Source organism: Schistocerca gregaria, chromosome 6, assembly GCF_023897955.1.
Source record: "Schistocerca gregaria isolate iqSchGreg1 chromosome 6, iqSchGreg1.2, whole genome shotgun sequence".
Classification (NCBI taxonomy): domain Eukaryota; kingdom Metazoa; phylum Arthropoda; class Insecta; order Orthoptera; family Acrididae; genus Schistocerca; species Schistocerca gregaria.
In genome coordinates, this window is record NC_064925.1 from 157,950,400 (window position 1) to 157,960,700 (window position 10,301).

The 10,301-nt window shown below is 37.9% G+C and overlaps 1 protein-coding gene across 1 annotated transcript in view; it reads left to right on the top strand.

Annotated features, from left to right (window-relative positions):
• LOC126278197 (protein ATP6V1FNB-like) overlaps positions 1 to 5,820 on the top strand; it is an 86,852-nt gene extending 81,032 nt beyond the window's left edge. The window contains exon 3 of the mRNA XM_049978113.1: positions 5,090 to 5,820. Within this exon, the coding sequence (XP_049834070.1) occupies positions 5,090 to 5,349 (260 nt within the window). The 3' untranslated portion in view covers positions 5,350 to 5,820. The remainder of the gene's footprint in view (positions 1 to 5,089) is intronic.
• The last annotated feature ends 4,481 nt before the right edge of the window (positions 5,821 to 10,301 follow it).

The window sequence follows — 10,301 nt, forward strand, 5'->3', positions numbered from 1 at the left end:
ACTGGAATACTCTCTTTCAAATTCTAAAGGTGGCAGGGGTAAAATACAGGGAGCGAAAGGCTATTTACAATTTGTACAGATACCAGATGGCAGTCATAAGAGTCGAGGGGCATGAAAGGGAAGCAGTGGTTGGGAAAGGAGTAAGACAGGGTTGTAGCCTCTCCCAGATGTTATTCAATCTGTATATTGAGCAAGCAGTAAAGGAAACAAAAGAAAAAGTTGGAGTAGGTATTAAAATTCATGGAGAAGAAGTAAAAACTTTGAGGTTCGCCGATGACATTGTAATTCTATCAGAGATGGCAAAGGACTTGGAAGAGCAGTTGAACGGAATGGATAGTGTCTTGAAAGGAGGATATAAAATGCACATCAACAAAAGCAAAACGAGGATAATGGAATGTAGTCAAATTAAATCGGGTGATGCTGAGGGAATTAGATTAAAAAATGAGACACAAAGTAGTAAAGGAATTTTGCTATTTGGGGAGCAAAATAACTGATGATGGTCGAAGTAGAGAGGATATAAAATGTAGACTGGCAATGGCAAGGAAAGCGTTTCTGAAGAAGAGAAATTTGTTAACATCGAGTATAGATCTATGTATCAGGAAGTCGTTTCTGAAAGTATTTGTTTGGAGTGTAGCCATGTATGGAAGTGAAACGTGGACGATAACTAGTTTGGACAAGAAGAGAATAGCTTTCGGAATGTAGTGCTACAGAAGAATACTGAAGATAAGGTGGGTAGATCACGTAACTAATGAGGAGGTATTGAATAGGATTGGGGAGAAGAGAAGTTTGTGGCAAAACTTGACTAGAAGAAGGGATCAGTTAGTAGGACATGTTCTGAGGCATCAAGGGATCACAAATTTAGCATTGGAGGGCAGCATGGAGGGTAAAAATCATAGAGGGAGACCGAGAGATGAGTACACTAAGCAGATTCAGAAGGATGTAGGTTGCAGTAGGTACAGGGAGATGAAGAAGCTTGCACAGGATAGAGTAGCATGGAGAGCTGCATCAAACCAGTCTCAGGACTGAAGACAACAACAACAGCATGCAGTTTAGTCTGTTTATGTTGTCATTATACATTATTCTTTTAGTTACACTCTGTTGCTTTGTAGTGACAGTGGGGGCCTCATGGAGCTCCAATTTAAGCTGTACTGCATGGTGATCTGAGATGGCTAGTTTTAAAACCGATGCACTGTGGGATAGGTGGGTCTATGTTGTCAAGACATGTTTTACTACTGCCAATTTCTCTAGTGAGTTCCCAAATGAGTGGGGGGTCAGGTTAAATTCATCACACAGACGATGTAACTTTTTGGTGCTGACATCATTTGTTAATAAATCTATATTTATATCCCCTGTAACTATAATATTTACATGACCATTTGGCCCAGAAAATGTTGTGTCTATATATACAAGCAAGTCAGAAAGATTTACAAAAAAGGTATCTGTATTTGCTGCAGGTGGCCTGTAAACACCGATAACTGTTATGTTATCTCTACCCCATTTTAGGTTTATTGCAGCAAATTCTGAGACTCCTTCCAAGCAGAAGGCACTCACATCAATAACATTAAAATTACTTTCATTTACAGTGAAAATTGCTACACCTCCCCCAGTCTTGTCTTTTCTAATGAAGGCTGTGCAGAATTTCATACACAATGGTTGACTAATGCTAATCAGAGCTTCATTGTACCAATGTTCAGTTACAACTAATATATCGGGTTTGTCAATCCATGAAATTACATCTATATCATTATGCTTATTTCTAAGACTACCAAGATTCTGGTGTATGATTTTAAGGCTGAGTTTTACCTGCTGGACCTTAGAGGATAATTTTGGACAAGCAATGAGGCCAGCAGGCTTTACAAGTTTCCCTGGCTTGCCAGCGGTGGCTGGTGTTGTGGCAGATTTTGTTGAGGTGGGTTGTACCACCCCATGGCAATGGACTTCTTTTCACCACTTTGTGAACAATGTCGCCTGACTGCCTCAATAATTTTGCTACTAACAATCTTTTTGCCTCTTCTGTTCATGTGCAGACCATGAGATGTGTGCAGCTCCCTTTCTAGATAGCTGACATCTACTAGAGACACATTCTGAAATTTACTACATAGAGCTTTAATATAGAGCTTTAATCCTGTCGTTTGTTTTATGAACTTCCCGGTTCACAATAGACTGTTTCATAAGATCATGCCTCTGTGGAATGTTGACAATTGTTTTAGTGTCATTTAACTTACCCAGTACCATTTTCATATGTCTAATTGCATCATTTGCTTGATTTCTTGCTACATCATATGAACCTCCCATAATAATGACACAGTCATTGGATGAGAAGGAGTCACAACCCTGCAGGCACGGCTTCACTACAGCAGAAAGAAGGGCTCCAGGCTGGATGTGGCCTACCGCTGCAAAGTTGTCTTCCATATTTGCGATGTTTTGCGCTATTTCACGTCCATGGCTGTCTCCATATAATAGAATCCGGCCCTGCTTGTGTTTCTGATTGTAGTCGTTTCTTCTGTTTTTCTCTAGGGACGATTTCTTGCGTGTAATTTCACAGATTCCATTTCCTTGGATGGTTTGTTTACGTTCAGTTTCAAGTTTTGCGCACGAGTTTGGGACTTGGTGTTTTCTGAACTTATCACTGACAGTTTTTTTGCTGCTTGAAGGATTACTTCTAGTTTGCACGGACTGAACTTGTTCTTGTTCCACTATTTCGTCGAGAATTTGAAACCTGTTTTGAGTAATAACGGCAGGAAAGCTTTCCTTGGTTTTTAGTTTAGGCCTACATTCATTCACCAGGCTCTGTTGTTCAAATTCGCACAACTTCTTATTTAAGAGAGTAACTTCAGCCTTTAGGCTCTGGATTTCACTTACCATACTGCCGACTAGTACAGATAATTCACACCTACACTCACAAATTTTTGCTTTATGATTGTTATCTGAATTCTGAACGCGGCACTGACTACAGTTCCAGCATGTTATAAATTCATTATTTTCTTTCAGAGATGAGTCCACTTTTGCACATCGAAAATGATATGAGTTATTACATTCCTAGCACATGATTCCGGTTTTCAGTACTTTTCCGCATTTTTTACACTTTTCCCCGTCAAAACAAGAGTTTTTACGTAAGCTAAGAACTTTACCATTACTATTTGCCGCCATCTTGTGTGTGACACATTCGATGATAAGCATTAAATGTAGCTCTAACATGAAAGACCAGTTGCTTGTTGGTGACAGAATACAGGTGCAGGAGGTTGAGAGGTTTGCTCTTCCAGTCACAATGTTCTGAGGTGCAATTTATTTTATTCACAATTTCCAGTAAGTTGAGTTTTTTGGAATGCTATAAAGCATTACACAAATTTTTTCTGCAGCTTGCAGTTGTCTATATCTCTCTGGTAGATACAAACATTATTGTAGCTTCAGGTTAATTGCAGAGAAAGAAAATTTTTAATTAGGACAAATTTTCTGAAAATTAGAATATAAGGAAGGAATAATAATATTTTTCATGTTAATACATGTAATGTGCAGAACTGAACATATCTGGCATTACATCCATCATGTGATATACATTTGGTAAAAATTTGGCTTCCTAATATATGTATTATGCAATTAAGAGGTACCTGGATTTTTGAGAAAGCACTTTAAAGATTTTGTACATAGATTTTTATGTTATTTTTTTAAACATCAGTACTTACTGAATTGTTCAAAATTATTGTAAATTGTTTAGAAAGTATTCTACATTAACTGTGATAAGGTATAAAAGTGTAAAATGTATGTAAAATAAACAGTGCATGAAAGAAACAGGTGCTGACTTTCACATAATATGATGATGAAAAAATATCCTGTGTCCTTGACAATTAATTTTCATCAAATGTTCAAAAAAGATAGCGGTCCCCCTTTTCAGCTGAAAAGTAATAATGGTTAGTATATGTTGTATTTTGTACTATGTAAATTATTATGTTTCCAAAGTTGAAAAAGTTTGTTGTTATTAGTGTTCATAAACTAAAGACTATGACTGATTTATTTTTCAACTTTTGACACAAGTGCTTTTCAAATGATATACACTCTAAAACAAAAACAGATGCACAATGAAGGAATTATCCGAATAGGATGGCAATCTGTAGATGTGACATACATGTACAGGCAAACAAATTATTACAATTCCAGAAAAACTGGATGATTTATTCAAGAGAAAGAGCTCCACAAATTGAACAATTCAGTAGCACATTGGTCCACCTCTGATTCTTATGCAAGCCCTTATTTGGCTTGGCATTGGTTGACAGAGTTATTGGAGTCCTGAAGGATACTGTGCCAAATTCTGACCATTTGGCAGGTTAGAACATTAAAATCCCTATTGGTTGGAGGGCCCTGCTCATAATGATCTGAACATTCTGAACTGGGGAGAGATCCAGTGACATTCCTGGCCAAGGTAGGATTTGACAAGCACAAAGACCCCTTTGGCTCTCATCTGTGGAATCCTTACAGCACAGCAGTATATCAATGGTATTCTGTGCTTGTTGCCCTTCATGACAAGTCATCCTGAGCTTACATTTCAGCAAGATAATGCCTGCCTGCACACTGTGAGCATTTCTATTGCTGTCTTCATACTTGCCAAACCGTCCCTTGTCCAGCTTGGTCACCAAATCCCTCCCCAAATGAGAACATTTGAAGCATTATGGGCAGGCCCCTCCTACCAGCTCGAAATTTTGATGGTCTAATTCACCAATCAGACAGATTTGGTGTGATATCCCTCAGGAGGACATCCAACAACTCTGTCAGTATGTGGTAAGCTGAATAATTGCTTGCATAGGGACCAGATGTGGATGACCGCATTATTGACTTAGTCAATTTGTAAAGCTCTTTTAACCATCCAATTTTTCTAGAATTGTAATCATTTGTTTGTCTGTAATTTCCATCTGCCCCACTCCCCCTTGATCTAAACAGAGATGGCAAGAATGAAATGCATGTTAAAAATGTCCTTAACAAACTGTGCCCCATCCCAGAATCGAACCTAGGATGTTCATCTGTTTTGACAGTGATGTTGTCTCCTATTCTGTTGAACTCCACTGTGGATCACCCTAATGGCATGTGAGTGTTTCAGGGCCAACAAGAGACGGCAGGCTGAAGTACCTGTCACTGCGGGAGAAGGTTTCACCCATTGACCGGTACTACTACCCTGCCTCGGTGAACCAGCGCTACGGCTGGCTGGCACCAGCAATGCGTCAGGCGCTGAACCGGCCAGAGTGTGCGAGGAGTGAGCAGCCACGGCGTGCTGCACTGCGCAGGAAGGACGTGCGGCCAGACCCACCTGGACTCCGGAGGCCACTCACTACTAAACCACCGGAACGTGCCGAACTCTAGTCCTAGTCTATTGCTCTCCCAACCCTCAATGCCACTTTTTCTCCACTATGTACTGAATACTGTTTGCTCCTGTTATACCAAAATTTGTACCAACACCACATTCTTGTTCCTAACTTTTGTTTAGTGGACTGAATCCTTGCTTTATGTTCCCTTTCAGGTTAAAAGGTCACCACACATGAACTTAATCATGTCTCATGCTGAACTGAGATCAACACAAGGTTAATTTTTGGCAAGTAAACAAGTCTCCATGAACACTCATTTTTAGATTCCCAGTTTCACACCTCCTGAGGCTATACTAATAATTTTCATATTGTCTGTTCTGTCATGGGGTGTATGTCTATGGTTTCTTTTGGTGTCTGAGGTTATATAACGGTTGTGTTACCAATGAATAACCGAAACACTTTGTGTAATGTTTGTTTGTTTGTTTATGTTTTTCACTTGCAGTTCCAATAAAAATATAAATGAAACACACATACTGGTTTGAATTCCAGGATGACTGCATCAGTATTATTTTATTTACTTGTTTATTTGTTGCTGTATCTGTTAAACCTACAGCCTTGGTAGCTAAAATGAGTAGCAATCAACACACTTTCATCAGAAAATTTATATTATACAAGTTGCTTCATTTATTAAATCAATTTACAGTTAAAAGTACTTAAAACTTATCACACTGACTATTAAGAATACATAAACAGAAACCAAAGCTAATAATCAAAACTTGGTACTAAAAAATTAATTACCATATGGAGGAAAAGACAACTGATTCCCATTAGCTAAGTGACTCTTTTGGAAAGAGACTAACTCTGTTAATATACTGTACCAGCAAGTGCCTATTCCTATTGTTGACAACAGTGACTCATATATTGATACTACACCTACCTCCAGTGCCACTGGTATATTCCACAAAATCAGTGAAATTCCCAATTGATTTCTGAGGCAAGCTACAGGTCTAAATACAACATACTCTACACTGCTTATATTTTATGATTAAATGAAATCACTGTAACACATTAAAAGTACCACCACATAAAAAAAACTGCTGAACTGCTGATTAACATTCAGTTAAACATTCAGATACCATCTGCTATACTATGTAGAAACAATTTTAAAGACTCAGTTGATGATGAAATGGCAAAAAAATATGATTGACAGAGAAGATTTATTGTCCCAGACATCGAAAAGCACCTTGTGCTAAATTTTCAGTCAGGAGGCAAATGATGAAATGGGTGGTAGTAAATTTTCTTAAGACTCATGCATTATTCCACTGTCTGTTGCAACAGTTTTTGATGGAACTGAGTAGAGTATGGAGACTTTATATATAAACTGCAAAGTATGTTGGTTAAGTAAAGGGGGCATGCCTGGAACAATAATTGATTTAAAGCCCATTAGTTTTGAATTTGAGAAGGAAAAAGGAGAGCAGGAACAAAAATTAGAATGACCCCATATTTCAAGTGGTTTGACTGCACACTGTGCACAATATGACATTGTACAGTGAAAAACAACTTATTTCTGATTTGATGAGGATGCATTTAAAAAGAAAATTGCATTGTGAAAGGGGGAATTTCTGGCAAAAACATCATCCATTTCCCTTAGTTAACTGGCATTAAAGAAAATGCGAGGTTTGAAGAATTCAGTGTGGCCTTGAAAGAATTACAAGGATGGTTTTCTAAACATTTTGAGGATACTCCCAGTCTTGCATCTGTTTTCAAGCTGTTTTTGAGGTCATTTGCCATTTGAATTGAAAGTGCCCCTAGTTATGTGCAGACGGAATAGGTTGACATGCAATGTAATTCTGGATTAAAAGACAAATTCTTTTACATTGAAACTGTCTGGGAGGTCCACATTGTTTTCCTCAGGAAGGGATTCCCCATCTCTTGAATGAGATTGCAACAAATATGGTAAAATATTTTGATCAATGTATGTGTGTGCATGCACGCATATGTGAAAAGCTTTTTTTTTCTATTTTGAGACTAAGTAAGTAATGATTATGTGACAACCTGAGAAAAATCTGTGAAATTTTCCACTCCTGTCCTTGTGTACCAGATACAGATATAATATATCAGATATAATATAATCTTCAGAACACCAAAAACAATTAAATAATACTGAACATTTTGTTTGTTTGTTATCTATGTTTTCAATAAGTGGGAACCCAAGTTGTATGCAGTGCAACTGCATTACATTTAAATGAGGCACTTTCACAGTTTCCCCCTCTTCACCATCCTCACACTAGCTTGGCACGCCACTGGGGAAAGTATGCAACCTGGCGTGAGAACTATGGCATACAAGCAAGAACACTGCTCACATGGCAAATTCCATCCCTGCTCTGCACAAATATTACCCCAATTTTTTGTTTGAGGAACCTGTGGTATATTAAGATCAAAAGAGGGGATAAATCAGCCACAATTTTTTTATGGATTCTGATAGGGATTGAATCAGGTTGTGCACCTTTGTGAAGTTTTATTGAGTTCAGCTTTCCCTCAACATCGCTGACTCTAAATCTGTATCATTCATCTTTGCATTTCTGCGAGGCAAGCAGGGGCAATACTCTTGGATCTTATTATCTAATAAGGATGACCATGACTCTGTTATTCTAGTAGGGTCTATGAAGAGTGGTTTCATGTGAAAGCTGTTTAGGATACTGCTGTTTTTTCTTCATTTTCAATTAACAAGTTGATGTTAAAATCTCCACATAGTAATTAAGTTCACTTCATTGTTATACAAAATGTTTAGCACTGCTTCAAAATTTTTAAAAAATATGTTTTTATCCCTATTGGTGACCTGTATATTGATATGACAGTTAGATTTTTATGCTTCTCCTCAGATTTTAGCTCTATGGCACATGATTTAAAGTGTTTCTCGATATTTAGATGGTATGTTTCAGATCTAATCTCATATTGCAGCCCAGCCCTAGTGTATATGCACACTCCACCATTTTTACAAACACTGGAGCAATAATGAGATGCTAATTCAAAATTGCTTATATTTGTTGTTGTTGTTGCCGTGGTCTTCATTCCTGAGACTGGTTTGAAGCAGCTCTCCATCTTACTCTATCCTGTGCAACCTTCTTCATCTCCCAGAACCTACTGCAACCTACATCCTTCTGAATCTGCTTAGTGTATTCATCTCTTGGTCTCCCTCTACAATTTTTACTCTCCACGCTGCCCTCCAGTACTAAATTGGTGATCCCTTGATGCATCAGAATGTGTCCTACCAACCGATCCCTTCTTCCAGTCACATTGTGCCACAAATTACTCTTCTCCCCAATCCTATTCAATACCTCCTCATTAGTTATATGATCTACCCATCTAATCTTCAGCATTCTTCTGTAGCACCACATTTTGAAAGCTTCTATTCTCTTCTTGTCCAAACTAGTTATCGTCCATGTTTCACTTCCATAAATGGTTACGCTCCATACAATTACTTTCAGAAACGACTTCCTGACAGTAAAATCTATACTCTATGTTAACAAATTTCTCTTCTTCATAAATTGTTTCCTTGCCATTGCCCGTCTACATTTTATATCCTCTCTACTTCGACCATCATCAGTTATTTTGCTCCCCAAATAGCAAAACTCCTTTACTACTTTAAGTGTCTCATTTCCTAATCTAATTCCCTCAGCATCACCCGATTTAATTTGACTACATTCCATTATCCTCGTTTTGCTTTTGTTGATGTGCATTTTATATCCTCCTTTCAAAACCCTATCCATTCCGTTCAACTGCCCTTCTAAGTCCTTTGCTGTCTCTGACCGGATTACAATGTCATCGGCGAACCTCAAAGTTTTTACTTCTTCTCCATGAATTTTAATACCTACTCCGAATTTTTCTTTTGTTTCCTTTACTGCTTCCTCAATATACAGTTTTGTCAGGACTGGCTCTCCCAAGGCCGTCGGTAGTTCTAATGGAATGTTGTCTACTCCCGGGGCATTGTTTCGACTCAGGTCTTTCAGTGCTCTGTCAAGCTCTTCACACAGTATCGTATCTCCCATTTCATCTTCATCTACATCCTCTTCCACTTCCATAATATTGTCGTCAAGTACATTGCCCTTTTGTAGACCCTCTATATACTCCATCCACCTTTCTGCTTTCCCTTCTTTGCTTAGAACTGGGTTTCCATCTAAGCTCTTGATATTCATACAAGTGGTTCTCTTGTCTCCAAAGGTCTCTTTAATTTTCCTGTAGGCAGTATCTATCTTACCCCTAGTGAGATAAGCCTCTACATCCTTACATTTGTCCTCTAGCCATCCCTGCTTGTATTTATAAGACTTAATTCACTGACCCTGCACCAATATTCTGATGGAAACTTACAAGAGATATGTACAAAGGTTTTTTTTATGGTAATGTCTAATTCTAATACTTTAACCTTGAGACACTGAATGTTTTGACTCATTATCTTGAAAGTTTTGCAAGTATTTGTTATTTTATCAATATCAATGAAGTGCTGCTTTGTTGCTGCTTTTTGACACTTAACTGCAATTTTTCAGGCTGTTCTGGCACAATATCTTACTTTTCTTCATTTTGGTGCCATAAAAATTCATCACTAAGTCTCTTGCCATTAAATAAGTAGGAGTAGTACTAGCTTTATTCAACCGTAGATCTCTTTTTACAAGGATATAAGACATGTCAGAGTATTTACATGTTTAGACAAATTTAAATATAAGCTAATTCATATATGCATACATTTACAGACCTCTAGTTAGAGACAATCATTAGATTTACTCCTGGTATACAATACTTTTTTTACAAATAACTTATTAAATAATGTAATACAACACTGTTCACTCATATTTCACCATCAGTTCACGGCACACATTATGCACACATTGTTTCTTAACACTTCACTCACTACACACACACACACACACACACACACACACACACACACACACACACTGGTGATCCCTGGGCCATTTCCTGTACTGCAACTTCCTATTTGCTATCCTGTAAAAC